Source organism: Hibiscus syriacus, unplaced genomic scaffold, assembly GCF_006381635.1.
Source record: "Hibiscus syriacus cultivar Baekdansim isolate YM2019G1 unplaced genomic scaffold, ASM638163v2 tig00112503_pilon, whole genome shotgun sequence".
Lineage (NCBI taxonomy): Eukaryota > Viridiplantae > Streptophyta > Magnoliopsida > Malvales > Malvaceae > Hibiscus > Hibiscus syriacus.
In genome coordinates, this window is record NW_024063349.1 from 559,032 (window position 1) to 577,940 (window position 18,909).

At 34.3% G+C, this 18,909-nt stretch overlaps 2 protein-coding genes and 1 pseudogene across 7 annotated transcripts; 2 read left to right on the forward strand and 1 right to left on the reverse strand.

Annotated features, from left to right (window-relative positions):
- Positions 1-2,571: 2,571 nt before the first annotated feature.
- LOC120180954 lies at positions 2,572-4,137 on the forward strand (annotated as a pseudogene).
- A 1,268-nt stretch (positions 4,138-5,405) lies between these two features.
- On the forward strand, positions 5,406-10,565 carry LOC120180861 (dystrophia myotonica WD repeat-containing protein-like). 4 transcript variants are annotated; one of them, XM_039186148.1, is made up of 11 exons: positions 5,406-6,043; positions 6,353-6,670; positions 6,760-6,868; positions 6,948-7,041; positions 7,723-7,813; positions 7,919-8,002; positions 8,612-8,708; positions 8,810-8,897; positions 9,032-9,137; positions 9,218-9,310; positions 9,794-10,565. In XM_039186148.1, exons 1-11 carry the CDS (start codon positions 5,873-5,875, stop codon positions 10,187-10,189), a joined length of 1,647 nt encoding a protein of 548 aa, XP_039042079.1. In that variant the 5' UTR covers positions 5,406-5,872; the 3' UTR covers positions 10,190-10,565. The 4 variants fall into 4 exon arrangements, with proteins under 4 accessions (XP_039042079.1, XP_039042080.1, XP_039042081.1 ...); XM_039186149.1 differs by having other exon boundaries at positions 7,726-7,813; XM_039186150.1 differs by lacking the exon at positions 7,919-8,002.
- A 663-nt stretch (positions 10,566-11,228) lies between these two features.
- Positions 11,229-17,608, reverse strand: LOC120180938 (probable E3 ubiquitin-protein ligase LOG2). Of its 3 annotated transcripts, none has more exons than XM_039186210.1 (4): positions 17,595-17,608; positions 13,450-13,928; positions 11,713-12,205; positions 11,229-11,510 (listed from the first exon to the last, which is right to left on the reverse strand). In XM_039186210.1, exons 2-4 carry the CDS (start codon positions 13,920-13,922, stop codon positions 11,394-11,396), a joined length of 1,083 nt encoding a protein of 360 aa, XP_039042141.1. In that variant the 5' UTR covers positions 13,923-13,928; positions 17,595-17,608; the 3' UTR covers positions 11,229-11,393. The 3 variants fall into 3 exon arrangements, with proteins under 3 accessions (XP_039042141.1, XP_039042140.1, XP_039042139.1); XM_039186209.1 differs by lacking the exon at positions 17,595-17,608 and adding an exon at positions 17,461-17,479 and having other exon boundaries at positions 13,450-13,926; XM_039186208.1 differs by lacking the exon at positions 17,595-17,608 and having other exon boundaries at positions 13,450-14,059.
- Between the last annotated feature and the right edge of the window lie 1,301 nt (positions 17,609-18,909).

Consider the following 18,909-nt stretch of genomic DNA (forward strand, 5'->3'; position numbering starts at 1 on the left):
CACAACTTCATTCCAACATATAAATACAAGTTCAAGACACTTGAAGAAGGGTTAGAACACCTATCCAAGCAATTAAACACAATAGAAGAATTTTCCATTCTTATTTTTCTATTTTCTTGTAAATATTGTGTTTTAGTGAGCTTTAATTTGTAAACACCCTACCTTTAAGAGGTTTTATTTTTTTTACTTCTTTTTACCTTTTGTAAAGGAGATTGGTTCTAGTTTAGCCAAGTGAAAAATTAGGGAGTTTGTAAAGGTTACTCTTGATCATTGAAAAAGAAATAACAAATTAGTGGATTTGTTAGAAAATCCTTAGTGAGGAGCTAAGGTTGTGGAAGTAGACTTAGTTGAGAAGTCGAACCACTACAAATCGTTGCACAAAACTCTCTATCTTTTATTTCTCCTCACTCCCTAAACAATTTTTTCCAATTCACCCCTCTTGTACACTTTTCGGTTGTTCAATTGAGTCTCTTCGAAAATCCCAACAAATACTATCAAAATCTTCATTTGTAACTTTATATGTCAATTTCCTGAGAATTAAACAAATCTTTTTTCCTTGAACAAAAATATCATTAGGATATAAAAATTATATATAAACGAACTTGAATTACATTTATACGGAAAACCCCAAAATTTGGAACATGTGACTGTCATACATTACACATGCAAATGAACGGTTTGCTTCAAAGGCATGAGTGAATAGAACCATCAACTATGCTCTAGATTTCTATGGAATGAATTGACATTTCTGCACATAGAACCATCAACTATGCTCTAGATTTCTATGGAATGAATTGACATTTCTGCAACATGAACTAAAGTGAGTTGGCAGGAGGTTCTGCTGTGAGGCAGACTAATATACGAGTAAAAAATGGCGCGACTGATTAAATAGGTGATTAGTTAAAAGTGTTACCTAAAATGTTATATGTTTTCACCGAAAATGTTATTTGTGTTAGTAATAATAATGGTAATAACTAGGAATATTATCGTCGTATGTAATATTGGAAACATTATCAACCATAATAACATAACATGTAGCGCTTATGTAACATAATAGGTAGCTCCTTTTTAAAGCTGATGGGCCTATAAAAATTCGACGATAACAAAATATGTTAATTACTTGATTTGTTATCAATGTTATCAATATATTAGGTAGCGCCTAAAATGTTACCAAAGTTTAAGTTGATGAAGCCTTAGAAATACGACAATAACAAAATAGGTTAATTACTAGAAACATTATCAACCATAATAACATAACAAGTAGCGCTTATTTAATGTAATAGGTAGCGCCTTTTTAAAGCTGATGGGGCCTTCAAAATCCGACGATAACCCCCAAATTTGGAACATGTGACTGTCATACAATACACATGCAAATGAACGGTTTGCTTCAAAGGTATGAATGAATAGAACCCATCAACTATGCTCTAGATTCCTTTGGAAGGAATTGACATTTTTGCAACATGAGCTAAAGTGAGTTGGCGGGAGGTTCTGTTGTGAGGCAGACTAATATATGGCTAAAATATGGCGTGACTGGTTAAATATGTGATTAGTTAAAAGCGTTACCGAAAATGTTATATGTTTTCACCGGAAATGTTATTTGTGTTGGTAATAATAATGATAATAATCAGGAATATTATCGTCATATGTAAAATGCGCAAAAAAATATTGACTTCAACATAACCGGTTAATTATTGGAAATATTATCAATCATAATAAAAAAATATGTAGCGCTTATGTAACATAATAGGTAGCTCCTTTTTAAAGCTGATGGGACTTTAGAAATTCGACGATAACAAAATAGGTTAATTGTTTGATTTGTTATCAATATTATCAACATATTAGGTAGAGCCTAAAATGTTACCAAAGTGTAAGCTGATGAAGCCTTAGAAATTTGACGATAAAAAAATATGTTAATTACTGGAAACATTATCAACCATAATAACATAACAAGTATCGCTTATTTAATGTAATAGGTAACGCCTTTTTAAAGCTGATGGGGCCATCGAAATCCGACGATAACAAAATAGGTTAATTACTTAATTTGTTATCAATATTATCAACATATTAGGTAACACCTAAAATATTATCAAAGTTTAAGCTGATGAGACCTTAGAAATTCGATAACAAAATAAGTTAATTATTTATTTTGTTATTAATAATAGCAACATATTAGGTAACACCTAAAATGTTACTAAAATTTAAGTTGATGGGGCATTCAAAATCCTATGACAACAAAATATGTTAATTTCTTATTTTGCTTTAAATAAATATTTGCATACTAGGTTGCACCAAATAATATTTTGAATAAAGAAGTAGGTTGGAATCTGGAATATTAAAGTTATGTTTAATGATATCGGTATGATTTAATAAATTACATATCTTTGGATGACAATTATTTTTAAAATAAATATCGATACTACTATAATTTGATGGTCGATACTTTAGCAAATATCAATACTTTTAGAGTAAGTATGGATACATTATTATTATGGATACATTATTATTAACCTTTAGAGTATCCATACTTTTAGAGTAAATATCCATACTTTTGAATTTTAAAAAAAATATTTCAAACTTTCTCAATTGCATCAGGCTCAAAGTGCTTTGGTAACAGCTTTCAGTCTCGACTCTGGAGATTTTACAAAAGGTTTGGAATACCTAGATAAAGTTGTGCTAGTTTTTTCACCGGCATGCTCAAAGGTATCACCTATTTAAATTTATTTTCCGGAGTTATAACAGTATATAAAATCTAATTTGCTTCATCGTTTGCAGGCTAAGATCCTCAAGGTGGTGGTGTTGTTATCATCTAAAGACTATTCTAGTGTAATATCAGAAACCGGGTTTATTCTCAAGGAAGATGAGAACAATCTTGAGGCCTTACTCCTTCGTGGTCGAGCATACTATTTAGCATATCATGATGTTGCTCAAAGGTTTGTCTTGCAAAAGAGCATTTGTTTCTATTGGACTACATAAAGAATGGGGGTTTAATAGATACATGATCCTTTCAGGCATTACCAGAAAGGTCTACGCCTTGTTCGGCACCAGCCCTACTTTATCGAACAACCTTCAATTTGTTGTTGTTATCATCACATGTCCTTACTTTATTAACATACTTGGATTCATGGAATCTTGTTTAGGCGGAAGATAAACAAGGGCAAGTTGCGCCTTGCAGTTGAGGACTATAAAGCCGCACTTGCATTGGATCCGGATCATCTTGCTCATAATGTGCATCTTGACCTAGGATTATGTAATGTCTTGGTTAAGCTTGGCAGAGGGAAGGATGCTTTAAGTAGTTGCTCTGAGGCGCTTAACATTGATGAGGAACTTCTTGAAGCTTTAGTACAGGTCTGCTGTAGATTTGATTCGCTTTGTACAACTTTTATTACAGTGGGTCAAACATAATGCCATAAATTTTTACTGTGTTTCAATGGTTTAGAGGGGAGAGGCTAAACTTCTAACAGAGGATTGGGAAGGTGCTGTGGAAGATCTGAAATCAGCTGCTCAAAAATCGCCTCAGGTTAGTCAAAAATATTAAATTTGGGTGATAATTCTCCGTATTGAAATTTCTTCTCCCGGATTATAGGCTTTACGAGAGCTAAAAGAATTATTTGTTTTGCAGGATATGAATATCCGTGAAGCACTTACGAGAGCTGAGAAAGCCTTGAAGATGAGCAAACGCAAAGACTGGTACAGAATTTTGGGAGTTTCAAAGACTGCTTTGGTTGCGGAAATAAAACGAGCATACAAGAAGCTTGCTCTGCAATGGCACCCAGATAAGAATGTTGATAATAGGGAAGAAGCTGAGGCACAATTCCGAGAAATTGCTGCTGCATTTGAGGCCTGATCCATTGATATTCAACATTCTTTAACTTCAACTTTTCTGATTAATACTTTTCAATCAATGAAGGGAATACTAACAACGTATTGCATGTTACAGGTTCTTGGGGATGACAAAAAGAGAGCAAAGTACGACAGAGGAGAAGACAGCGAAGACATGGGAATGGGAGGCGGTGGTTTCAATCCGTTTGGTGGAGGTGGACAGCATTTCACATTTACGTTCTACGGAGGCTTTCCAGGTGGTGGATTCGGTGGTTTCCACTTTTGATACCTTCACCAATATGACTTTGCCTGACACCACCAAACCTTGTCTTTCCTTGACAAAGTTTTGCTTCATTAATTCGTTTTTGAATTTGATGATAGGAAATTGAAGAGCTTTGATTTGAGTTATTCATATGTTGCTTCTTTGTTAATTTGTAATTTGTTCTACTTCTTTCCCCACCAAAGCAACAATGATTTTTCTAAACTACACCCACACTATCCTTTCCTTTAAACATTATCGATTAATGATTTAATTGATACTATTTAAATAATGTGATTCATAAAATCAAAGAATTAACGGTGATCATAGGTATGATTTACTGTAGAATATATTATAATATACCAATTTTAACCCAATTCGATCTAGGAACACTTTAAATTATTAATTAAAAATTAATTTCTACTTTTTATTTTTAATACACTATTTTCACTAAATTAAAAGATAAAAGTATAGATTTCAATTATATACCGTATATTAGTTGAAAAATCAACTCGCTACTTGTCCTAAAACCCTCATTCTCTTTTTTTTCTTGTGAGGCGTTGATATTAATTTTAGTATTGATAGTCGATTGTCTGTATTTTTTATTTTCTTTTAATTTTTATATCATATTTTAATTTTTTTATTTTTTATTTTTAATAATCATATATTTATAACACACTTTTATTTGATTTTATTGTATGCTTTCCTCTGTCATTTGGTACATTTTTATTCTTTTATCGGTCGTTTTGTTTTTTTCTTCTTTTGTTTAATTTTTTAGGGTTGAATTTGATGTCGTCACGACTGATCAAGATGACACTTATTTATTATTATGTTGATCTTCGTTGTTTTTGACCCTCCGATTGGACTTGGATACACAGTTTGCGTTCTTAGATAGTTTTCTCACGACGCTTGATTTTGATTTGCGATTGTCGATAGTTTTTCAGTAATTTAATCCCCTGTTGTGGTTCATTCGCGGATGTAATTAGATTTGTTTGTATCTATTTTTTATTCGAATTTTTTATGGATATATTTTAATCTTTTTCTTGTATGATCTTTTTATGATATCGAGTGATTAATTATTTTGTATTATTTATTATAATAAAATATTTTAATTATACGTTTATTTTACGAGTTTCATTATAATTTTAAATATTCTAATTTTGGTTTGTATCTATCTTTATTGGTTCTCAAGGAAAAAAAACATTTTTTATATATAAAAAAGTAGGATTAAGGCTTGGTCTTGAAAGCCCATAAAGTTGAAGTAAAAGAGCAAACATAAAATTGAAGCTAAAATTTCTGAAATATATTTTAATCAAATCTCAAACACTAAAAATCAATGAAAACAGAGAGAACGTCACCCGTTGCCATTTTCTCTGCAATCTCATCTTTTCCGTCTCTCCCAATCCTTTCTCTCTTCTATCATCTATCCCCATCTCCACCGTCCATTGCGTTGATTTTCCTCTGATTTCGCCACAAAGTCAAACTCTTAACTACACCTTATCAAAGCAAATGAAGCAAAAACCCAGGTTACGGACCCCGTTCAGTGCAAACTGAGACACTTATCATAAGCTGCAACCACAGGATCCCCCCTTCTCTTAACTCCGTTCTTTGATCCTTATAGACTATTGCCATTGAAGAACAAAAAGACGAGTCTTTTCATTTTTGGGTTTTATTATTTTCGTCTTGGCAAATAAGAAAGTTTGAACATTGAGAAGGGAAGGACGAAGAAACAAAAAGGAAACCCTAAAGCGTTATGATCAGATTATGTTATCGGCTGTATGACTAAGAAGCGGCATGATCAACACAGCTAACGGCATGATTTCGACATCTTCTTCATCGGCGAACGCTCAGTCGCCGGGTTTGAAGACTTATTTTAAAACCCCAGAAGGTCGATATAAGCTTCACTATGAAAAGACTCACCCTTCTAGCCTTCTTCACTACGCTCATGGAAAGACTGTTACTCAGGTAGCTTCAATTTTCTAGGGTTATAATCAAGATCCATCTTTTTAGTTTCACTTTAAGTAGGTCTTATTTGTAGTGTAGAATTTTAATTTGGTGTTTTTGTACTTGAAATCCATAACTAGATAATAGCATTTCCAACATATTTGTAAAAGTATGGTTTTAACATATAACCATTTGTTGGAAGCAATGAATGGACAGGTTTTGTTAGTTTATTTTTTTATACTCAATTTTAGCATTGTTGATTGGAAGACTTCAAATTAATGCCCTTAAACTTCAAATTTCAAGTGTTCTGTTTCAATATTGATTTTCTAGGTTACCCTCGCACATCTAAAGGAAAAGCCAGCTCCGTCGACTCCAACAGCTTCATCGTCCAGCTTCAGTGCTAGCGCCGGGGTAAAATCAGCAGCAACAAGGTGGCTAGGCTCTGGGAATGGCGGCCGTGCGCTTAGCTTTGTTGGAGGGAATGGTGGGAGTAAAAATATTAGTAGTACTAGTAGGATTGGTGGGCCGTTGGGTGCTTCAAGTTCAAGCAATTCTTTGACTAATACAAATTTTGATGGGAAAGGAACTTATTTAATTTCTAATGTTGGTGATGCTATTTTTATAAGTGATTTGAATTCTCAGGATAAGGTAATTTAGAATTTGACTTGTTAAGATATTTGTGGAATTGGAAATGATTTTACATGGAACTATTTTAAGAATCTTGGTGTTTAACGTAGGAACCGATAAAGTCTATCCATTTCAGCAATTCAAACCCTGTTTGCCATGCATTTGATCAGGATGCCAAAGAGGGGCATGATTTGCTCATTGGGTTGAGCTCTGGGGATGGTAATCATTGTTCTGATTTGCTATTTTGATTCCAAGGTTTAAACTCTGCAAATTTATGAGTTCTGTTTCATTACTGTAGTTTACTCGGTGTCACTTAGACAGCAGTTACAGGATGTTGGAAAGAAGCTTGTTGGGGCACTGCATTACAATAAAGATGGTTCTGTCAATAGCAGGCAAGATTTAGATTGCTATATTGTTTTTATATTTTCCGGCTTATTTTTTAAGTTTTCATGTTCAGCGCGTTCTGTTTTAGGTCTTCCTGCATTGTGATTCTTGTAGATTTTTATGTCCTATTTCTAGGGTTGCTTCAAGATTGGTGTTAATACCCAATTGCTCAGTGGCAGGATAATTTTCAATGACATCTTATATAGCTTAGTTTTTCTTTCAGATGGTGCATGTGTAGCTTACTCCATGAAACCATTATAAAAATTATCTTTGTGGATTACACATTTGTTGTTTTACAAGGGCAATATTGCCTTTTTGGTCAACCATGAATTTAATTTCCATCCACCTTTGAAACCTTGCTTTAGAGTGCTTCATTTGCTTTGTCTTTGACCTTGATATTCAATCTGAATTTATAAGTTGTCAATACCATACTCTTAAATTCAGAAACTGAGTTGGTCTCCGTGAATTGATTGTTATCCTTATTAGCAATATTCAACATATAATTCCTCTTCCAGTTTTTCTTTCCTCTTGGGCTTCCCTTAGGATTATAGAAGGGGACAACCAATTTTTGTCACTAATTGGTGTTTATCTTCAATATTGATGTGTGTGTGTGTGTGTATATATATATTGTGTATGCATGTTTGTGTGTTGGCTCTACCCATTTTTTGATTAATGCTTGTTGTTTCCAGCAGTCGCTGTACTAGTATCACATGGGTTCCTGGGGGTGATGGTGCTTTTGTTGTTGCTCATGCTGATGGAAATATGTATGTATATGAAAAGGCAAGTTTCTATAACTAAAAGGCTCTTTTCAGCTGGGTACAACTTACAAATTACGTGATATTCTATAGTATGTTTTTTTTGAGCTTTTCTTTTTTCCCCCTCTAGAACAAGGATGCTGCTGGTGATACTACATTTTCTGTTATAAAAGACCAAACCCAATTTTCTGTATCGCATGCACGTTACAGTAAGGTACTAGTAAGTGTTCATTTTTAGAATTTTGACTTTCTCATTTGTGTATGCTTCCTGAAATTGGTATTCTTTACCTTAGAACTATTGTCTAAAGCTGGAAGCCATTAATATTATATCATCTGTGTGGTTCTAGTAGATCTTGTCCTGCTTATAACTTTTTTTTTCTCTGAGGTATACATGACCTAGAGTCAAAAACTAGTGATTGACAGTTTGACACCCTAATTTCATAGACAGCTGCAATTAGTCCTAATTTTGCTTTTATTTATCTTTTTTTTTGGGAAAGCTGCAAGTAATTATATAGAAGCCAATATTAATCATGCATGCTCAAAGCCTTTAATCAACTCGTTAACTGCTACTGTAGTATGAGAATGAAAGAAAAAAGGAAAAATGATTTAGTCTTGTGCTTGCCTGCTGGTGTATATATTTATTTTGTTACAGTTAATGCTATGATAGTCTTGGTTTGTGGCAAGATAGAGGACCCACCCTAGCACCATAATTTGGGATTAGTCTGACTGTTGCTTGATATCATTGAGGAAGCAATATATGTATTACTCCAAGCTTCTATGTATTCTTGTCTCTCACTTTGCCGATTTCCATTTTTACTTGCAGAGTAATCCAATTGCTAGATGGCATGTTTGTCAAGGGTCAATTAATAGCGTTGCTTTCTCCTTTGATGGGGCCTACTTGGCTACTGTTGGAAGAGATGGTATTAATTCAAATTCACATAATTTACATTTTCTGGTCGTTTTCTTTGATAGTTTGTTGAACCTTAACTTTCCTTTTTCTCTTTTCATATGCTGAGTGCAGGCTATCTGCGAGTGTTTGATTATTCGAAAGAACAGCTCGTATGTGGAGGAAAAAGTTATTATGGTGCTGTACTATGTTGTGCTTGGAGGTGATTTATTTTTGTTTTAACTTTTTAAAACTGTGGCTATTTATATAGAGTGTACTGTGTTTCCAATTTGTCAAGTTTTGTTCCTTCTATATAAAAAATAAAATTTGTCATTGACGATAACATCCACAAAACAGCATGGATGGGAAATATATTCTGACCGGAGGTGAAGATGACTTGGTTCAAGTTTGGAGTATGGAAGATCGGAAGGTTGTTGCATGGGGTGAGGGGCACAACTCGTGGGTATGATTTTTATCTACTAATGAAGGCTCCAGCTTATTTATTTTAGATGATGATGACCTCTTATGAAATGGTGCTGACAGGTCAGTGGAGTGGCGTTTGATTCATATTGGTCAGCACCTAATACTGATGGCACAGTAGAGAATGTGATGTACCGTTTTGGTTCAGTTGGCCAGGTATATAGTCTGGTCAAAATAATGACTGCCTATCATTGTATTTTCCATCTTGATGCGATGTTTTCCCAATATTCTTCCTGCTCATAAATTCTGCTTGTTTCTTGATTGTGTTTGAGTATTCAACTCTTAAGTTCCACAAATGTCTTGCTTCTGAAAGTTATAGATACTTCAAACTTTTTTTTTATCTATCTAATGCCCCATTTGGCTGCTGTACTCCACCCCAACCACAACTCACAAATGTGCACTGGAAAAGGTTTGAGAGTAAAACATTAGTTCCTTCTTTCCTATTGAAGGGGATCATCTGACAAGTGGTCCTTAGCGTTAATATCTTAGAACTGAAATTCAGACTCCGAAATAGGCTTCTGTGCTTTTATGGTATTATCATAATCTGTATCGTATTTCCTTTTCCTGAAGGGAAAAAAAAAACTATCCTCTCCCTTGCAGCACGTACATAATATCTCATTACTGCCTTCTTCTGTGTAGGACACACAGTTGTTATTGTGGGACCTGGAAATGGATGAAATTGTGGTGCCACTGCGTCGATGCACTGGAGGGTCCCCTACTTACAGCACAGGGAGCCAGTCTTCCCATTGGGACAATGCATCCCCCGTGGGTACCTTGCAACCAGCCTCAAGCATTCGAGATGTCCCAAAAATTTCACCACTGGTTGCTCATCGTGTTCACAACGAACCCCTCTCAGACTTGATTTTTACCCAGGACTCTGTACTTACAGTTTGTCAAGAGGGGCACATAAAAATCTGGATGAGACCGGGTGCTGCGGAAAGCCAATCAAGCAACACTGAAACATTGTTAAGTACCAGCTCCAAGGATAAGCCATTGCTTTCCAGCAAGATTGGCGGTTCTAGCTACAAGCAATGATCAGATTATCATTAAAGATTCAAGGCAAAACAAAAGGCCATTTTTTTTCTGTCGAAGTTGCATTTCTATTTGCTAGCGTGGGCCGTTCATCTCTCTTTAACCTGTTGGTTTTTGCAAGTACAACTGTTTGAACCGAATTGAATTGCGATGAGATGGAGCACCTGAATCCATTGTATATTCAAGGACAAAAATTGCCATTGACAGCACAAAGAGGTGTGGGAGGAGGAAAGAACCTCCATTATAAAAGTACAAACGGCTATTCCTAGAATATTTGACAGACAGGAATAACATGAAGTTGCTCCTCTAAGTTTAGTATTCTTAAGAGGTAAATTTGAGTTATTATTTATTATTGGTGAAGCATCATCGCCGTTAAGATATTATTTTTGTTGGATCATTGAAAAACTAATGTTGAACATGTGGATGGCTTCATGCACATGATAGTTTCATGGGTTAGGTGGTTGGACTTATACAAGTTAATCTTGAAATTTGGGGAAACCATGTTGATTTGATCAAAGAAGAAAAATTAGCATTCAAGCAAATTGTATCGTATGCATTAATTGTTCGAAGTTGCATTTCTATTTGCTAGCGTGGGCCGTTCATCTCTCTTTAACCTGTTGGTTTTTGCAAGTACAACTGTTTGAACCGAATTGAATTGCGATGAGATGGAGCACCTGAATCCATTGTATATTCAAGGACAAAAATTGCCATTGACAGCACAAAGAGGTGTGGGAGGAGGAAAGAACCTCCATTATAAAAGTACAAACGGCTATTCCTAGAATATTTGACAGACAGGAATAACATGAAGTTGCTCCTCTAAGTTTAGTATTCTTAAGAGGTAAATTTGAGTTATTATTTATTATTGGTGAAGCATCATCGCCGTTAAGATATTATTTTTGTTGGATCATTGAAAAACTAATGTTGAACATGTGGATGGCTTCATGCACATGATAGTTTCATGGGTTAGGTGGTTGGACTTATACAAGTTAATCTTGAAATTTGGGGAAACCATGTTGATTTGATCAAAGAAGAAAAATTAGCATTCAAGCAAATTGTATCGTATGCATTAATTGTTACAGCTTCCTGTTTGATTATTACAATGACCTGACAAACATATAGTTTGAGATCAAAAGAGAAAATAAAGGTAAAAAGCCAAATGAAAACCAACAGGGTACTACCACTATACAGGAAGAAACATAATTTCATCTCATTCATCAGTGCCATTGTTGACCTTTATCTCCAAAAGCCTTTCAACTGGTTGCCTACATATGGGGCAGCGATTGCTTTGGCATCTCAAAACCTTTGCACAAGAGCTGCACATGCACTGCATAACCAACAAGAAAGAGAAATTGAATCAGCAACCACTATTTTCTTTACTGACACACAAATAGTTTTGAACTGAAAACTGGTTAAATCGACCACTTATATGAAGACGAGACCCGCTGCAGTAATATCTTTTTTCGATGCCAAATTAAGTTCATAATAACAATTACGAAAGGCGAAAGGCAGATGTTTCTAGTTTTTACCATGTGCCTACAGGGAAGAACGGTTGTGTCCCGGGGCTCTGAAAGGCAAATGACACATTCTTTTCCGGGACCATTCGCATCAACACTGTCATCAACAGAATTTCCAATCCCATATATTTCTTGCAGTTCATATCTTACCCCACTCACCCACAGTATCTGTTTCACTACTCTCGTGTGGTATTCACCCTTTTCCTTCTCAAACACGGCCTGAGTTATCTGAGAATTCATGGCCCCCGACACCTTATTTCCGTCTGACCCATCCTGGTTGACAGGCAATGCCTCTGCTTTCACTGCCAGATGATAGATATCCGCGTCTACTTTCAGTAACTCGGACTCCTCAAACATAGAGAAATCAATCCCTGTTCCAGAGGGTTGTGTGAATTTCTGTCCTAGACCTTCTTCGAAAGGCACAGTAACTGGTGGTAGAATACTTTCCTTCATTGGTGTTAGATTGCAGTTTTCACCTTCTTTCGCGAAGAAAAGAACAGTCATCCTGTTTGTGGAGCAAATCAAAAACTATATATTGTTAAGATCAATATCAGAACACAACAGGATTCAAATAATGGCAACCTTTCAATGAAGATATGCAACATTGAACATCAGATACGATCCTGCATATGAAATAACCTAAATGCATAAAAACAGCTGGTAAGAAGGTGATACTATAAGGCTACATGGATCCACTCCATTAACTAAGTACTGCTTTCTCACGATGAATAAGAAACAGAAGTACCATAAATGACATATTGTTAGAAATATCCAAAGTTTGATACTACCCATATTACGATAAGAATAAAAAAACAAACAAAAAGAGAAGGATGACAAGAAATGTTTCACGACAAATTCTGCCAGATCAACAAACCATTCATGATTATTTTCTGTTATCTGTTGTAATACTTCATTCAAGCAAAGCCATAGAGCTCATCTTTCCATCATTTTACTCTAGTCGAGAAGCTTCTATAATCGATTACTAGGACACACAATATCACCATCATTTTAGTATTCATCATATCTATTAACATTTTCTGTCTAGTAAAACAAGAAAATCAGAGAGCTTGAACTTTGACAAGCAGGGGCGGGGAAGGCCTCAAAACACCTTAACCGTTGTGAAATACCATATTTGGAAGTTTTCTTCCTTTTTCCAGACAATTGGGTTCTTTGATCACTGTCACACCCCATATAAACAAGGAAGCCTTAAGACCCCGAAATATAACTGACAAACAACAAAATCAACACTTAAAGATAACAAAAGCTGTCCAATCTTCAATTGATCTATACCTTAAAAATCACCCGGCAAACCTTAATCCCTCTAAAAATGTCACTTCCTCAAACTGTAATACACTTATCGGTCTAATTCGACATATTTTACATATTGAGCTCTAAAAAAGAAGATAGCCTTTTAACAATAATCACATCACATATATCCATATCGTTAAATTCCAAGTTCGTATTCATAAGTGCAATCAGTGATTCTCAATTACAGCAAAAATTAAAATTTATCTGAAAAAAGAAAATCTATAAAACGCCTTGGCAAACCTTAAACCCTCCAATTGTTTCTCGTGCTAATATGACATAATATACATCTCAAGCTCTAAAAATGAAGACAGTTTTTAACACAATAACCACATCAATTCTATCCATGGATGATCAAAAGTAACCCATTTTCATAGCTGCAAGCAGTGATTCTTATTGACAACAAAAATCGAAACTTTGTCCGAAAAGATTGAATTTTTATACCTTCCTACAAGAGTAGCATCAAAAGCGAAAGAAACCAAAAACTTTCCAGGATTCTCCTCGTCAGGTACCAATTTCAAACTTTCCTTCTTCAAATTAACGTCATTCCTTATAGTAACCGCCTTTTGATGTTCAATATACGGAACCGGTGGTCGCGGCATCATCGGTCCATAACCATACCTACTCCAATTGGCGGATTCCATGTGAGGACCACCTCGATGGTGATGATCGTAAGGCGCCGGAAGAGGCAAGGGCACCGGCGGCTGAGGCGGATAGTAGCCTGGATACTGATAGTATTGGGGTGGGTTCGTGTTGGAATACTGGGGCGGGTAAGGCGTGGCGGCGGCAAAGACATAGCGATTGGCAGCGATTTCGGGTTGAGGTTGTGCTGGAGTAGGCGGCCGTGGCGGGGGAGGGTGGTTTCGGCGAGTGCCGTTTCGCCGCCAGCCATTTCCGCTACTTCCGATGTTTCCCATGAATATTCTTCGGCTGTTGAAGTAGATACGAAGGGAAATGAAGTGGAAGTTGTTATAAATATCTATCTATTAAGAAAAGATTTTTTTTATATGAAGTGAGATCCAAATTCAAGTGAACAAATTTGGGTTTTCCCCCAAAAACAGAAGGAAATTTGGGAGAGGAAGGGAAAGATAAGAAAAGTTTGTTATTTGTTGGGTATTTCGTCAGTAGAAGCGAAGGTTGTGAGAGAAAAGAGAATATTTGGATGGCTGTAATGGGTTGCGTAGACTTCCACTCAAACCACCATTGATGGAGACACACAGTTTGTGTCCTTTTTCTCTCTTTAATTTCAATTACATAACAACTATTTTGGAAAGATGGTAATTGGTGAAAAAGTGACTACTTTTTTAGTGTAAACTACATAAATGATCACTTTAAGTATGAGTAAGTTTTTTTCACCACTAAAATTAAAAAAAAAATGATTATATTGGATGATGTGACACATTTTTCCTTCGCTCAACTCTCTCGATCCCACTCTCTCAAAACTCTATTTTCTGTTCCCGCACCTTTGATCCACTGAATCAATTCCAAAAACCTGTCAAAAAGAAAACCATAAATGGCAGTCGTAACAACAACTCAATCGCGCTCTTCCAAGATGAAGTCTTATGTGACAACAAGCGTAAAAAAGACAGCTTGAGATGTCACCGATGTCTTTCGAACCAGCTTTATAACCAGCAAAGACAACCATTTTGAACAAGATGGAAGTCCTTCAATCCGTCGCCAAGATGCTCATTGACCTATCTAAATCACAAGATGTTGTTGCTGGTGACAGAACCACCACCGTCGTTATCGCACTAGTGCCTTCCTTAAACAATGCTATTGCTTTTTATCAACGATTTCTATCCTACTGTTATGTCTCTGATTCTCTCTATAAGGCTTCAACTAAAGTCGTCGATGTCCACATCGACATGGTCGTCCCTATTAAGCTTTCGGACCATGAACAGTTGCTTCCATTTGTTTAAAAATACTAATGTGAAGATGGAAGAGCATGATTTCTTCAGTAGGACTGCAAATGAAGTTTGCAATTTCTTTGTCAATGAGTAAGCTCCGAATCTTCAATGGTGAGTCTGAATCAAAAGGTATGAAATTATGGAATTTAATATTAACCAGGCCCTATATTATACTAATTGTACCTAGAACTAAACTAATAACTAAAGGTTTATTTTAACACATTATTGAGTTTTAAAAAATTATTTACATTATCAACTTAGCATATATAGCTCACTATCAATGTTAGAGCATTGAATTTGTTAAATTATTCCTAATTAGAATTAGGACCAAAATTGATAGAATTTGTAAGTAGTAAGGAATAAATGTCTTATTATCCTAATTATGACTAAATTGATAGAATGTGTAAGTAATTAGGACCAAATATGTTATTATACAAATATGCTTAACTGCCACATTAGTAATTCCATTAACAGTTAACAGTAGATGACTTGTTTGAAACAAATTAAAAATTTTGTGACCTAATTGACAAAATGTTTTGTTCAATGGCTAAAATAGAATCAACTCTATAGTTTAGTGACCAATAGAGTACTTTTCCCAATTACAAAATAGGTCACAAAATATAAGAAATGCAATTAGTGAGGTTCAAACCCAAGTCTTGGGCAAGGCCAAGATATGATACAACATCATATATATGACTTATACTAGAGCAAATTTAAACCCAAGCTCTTTAGAAATGATGAAACCATCTAAACCACCAAATCAAATTTAGTTCTTAGATTATAATTAGATAAACTTCACATATACTTTAAACTAAAATTAATTCAAGATTAAAAGTAAAAGTAAAAACAGATTTAATTTTTAATTTTTAAATTAAATTTAATATTTTTTAATCTAAATTTAAGTTTTTTTTCTTATTCTTTTGAATATATAAATTGTAATAGATATTAATTTTCATGTTATATTCATCTTGGAGAAATTATTTTATGAACCCTCCTTACCATGTAGGATATGAACCCAACCAATTAAAATTAAACATGTGAGCAATTTTTTTTCTTAATCATTATTAAATTTAGGTTTAATTTTTAATAATTTATTTCTTTCCATATCAGCATTAAATTTCCATCTTCTTCAGCCTCTTAGCTCTCCCTTCCCCTTCCCCTGCCTTCTTTAACCATAGTCACCATAGCTACAACCTCTTTCGCCTTGACAGATTTCAATGGCTTGACTTGAACTCTAACAGCATCGATGGCTCTCTTAGCAGCCTGTTTCACTCGCATGGACTCCAACGCCTCAACCTCGATCGCTTACAACGATTTTAATGGAACAATCCCATTAGAGTTATTTACTCAATTGGTGAGAATAACCTATCTTAATCTATCGTTTCTTGATTCTTTGGACAAACTCCCAGTCTCTTGTAAAGTATGGTTTCACCTGAGCTTTCCTCTTATTCTATGCCCGAACTTATATTTGATGGCCAATGTTTTGGCATGCTTGCAACAAACTTAACCAAATTAAGATACCTTGGGCTTGATTTTGTAGATATGTCTGATGTTGCAGTCACCTCCTGCTAGAATCCGGTATTAGAAAGAAACTCTAATGGTGAAAATGTGATGGAATGACTCAATACTTTATTCATGTGCTTGACAAATATATATAAAGGAGTATCTAAAGGATAATCAAATAAGTTCCTAATATTCAACCACTACCCCACTAAGCAGTAAAACTAGGAATTTGTTAACAACCTCCAGTATTCTAATAATAGCTGGAGACTTATTCAAACGCATCTAACATCCGGTGACCGAAGTAAGACAGTAGCAAGGAAGAAGACATTTACAATGATGAACAAAGCTCAAGAAAGAACTTGAAACAGAATGTTAAAGAGAAAGTGCTGAAAACAATATCATAAAATCTTTATTAAAGAAGCCTAACCCAATATGAAAAATTACAAAAGTATTTCTAAACTTGACTTCGTCCCTGCAAGTTTTGAGTCTCTATGGTTATCAATTGCACGGAGAAATTATTTTAGTGACTGTAGTTATGGTGACTAAGGTTAAAGAAAGCAGGGAAAGGGGGAAGGGAGAGTTAAAATGTTGAAGAAGATGGAAATTTAATGCTATATGGAAAGAAATAAATTATTAAAAATTAAACCTAACTTGAATAATGATTAAAAACAAATTGCTGACATATTTAATTTTTATTGATTGGATTCATAAAATAATTTCTCTTTCATCTTCAATTATATTTTGAATATATAGGTTACAATTTTCCTATTTTATTGGGAGCATCCATAGTTGGCATTCAGGGAGCCAGACAGAATCACTGCCTTACCCTCACCATATCTATCAAACCCAAGGTTTTGTTAGCCCATTTTATGGAAATTTGTGACAGAATTATTGATATACGATCGAATAGTGTTGGAATATTTTGTGTTATGAAAAGAAAAATATGTACAAGTAATTTATAAAAATTAAATTTGAATAGTTTAAATTATAATAAAAATACAATATGAGATGAATATAACATGAAAATTAATATTTATTACAATATATATATATATATATATATATATATATATATATAAAATAAAAAAAAACCTTAAATGTATATTTAAAGAAAAAATATCAAATTCAGTTTTTTATAAAAAAAATATTTTTAATATTAAATTAATTATAGTTTAATATATATATATATATATATATATTTATCCAATCATAAATCAAGATTTGGTTTAGTGATTTAGGTGTTGGCCCAGCGATTGTATCACATATTGGCCTTACCCAAGACTTAGGTTCGAACCTCATTTAAGTGCATATCCTTGTATAACTAATTTATCCCTAAACCTTATTTTAAATAAAATAAAAATAAGAAGAAGAAAAATCTCATTGAATATTAAATCAATTGTGAATAAAATACAATGAGAACTAATTTGATAAAATATATAAATATTAAATATAAAATTATACTAATATTTTCAATAGTTATACTAATTTTTCCATTAAATGTTAACGAGAGAGTAGATATACCTAAAACTCGTCTTACATTCAATTTATATAAACACATTTTCTTCTATATATAAAAGAAAATTTGTACGTAGTTGACACCTAAAATGGGGCCAAATTCCCGAGATATTGTCGTGGGAAAAAAATTCTTGAGATAAGGCACATCGGGATTATCTCCCCATCTAGAGTGAAATCTACAGTAACAACATAAAGACTCCATGACTTCATGTCGCCTTTAGACCAAACGTAAAGACTCTAGGAGCGCACGGTGTCTTCAGGCCAATGGATAAGACTCTAGGAGTGCACGACGTCTTCAGGCCAAACGTAAAGACTCCATGAGTTCACGGTGTCTTCAGGCCATGCAGAAACATGTATGTTGTCTCTCCCCGATCTGAAGACACCGTGCACTCCTGGAGTCTTTAAGTTTGACCTGAAGACGCCAAGCAATCATTGAATCTTTGTGTTGTTATTGTAGATTTCACCCTAGATGGAGAAATAATTTCTGATGTGGCTTATATTGGGAATTTCCCCCCACAAGAATATCTCATCCATTTTCCACCTAAAATGGCTTTTCTCTATAAGGAACTTAAAATAAATCTTTTATACTTGATTGTGTAGGCATACCTATACCTATACATATATATTATAATATTCTTTTCATTATAGAAAATGAAATGATTTTTTCTCAACATGTATTGCATCATTAATTAATCTTAAGAGAAAAAGAGTAAAAGACGTTGAAATCCACTATTTTAATAATGCATTTTGAGCCAAGTTTGGATTTTAGTGAAATATTTGAATAAGTAAAATATTTGAATTCAAAATTTTGCGTTTTGGTTGCTAATAACTAAACCTTGACCTTTTTAATTATAAATAAATAAAGCTCTTATATATGCATATATTTGACACGTTCTAAGTTCAAGAGATCAAGCTCTCCAACCCTTTGCTTTTCACTGAAGTTTGAACACAAATTCAAGTTTATACCTTTACAAATTTA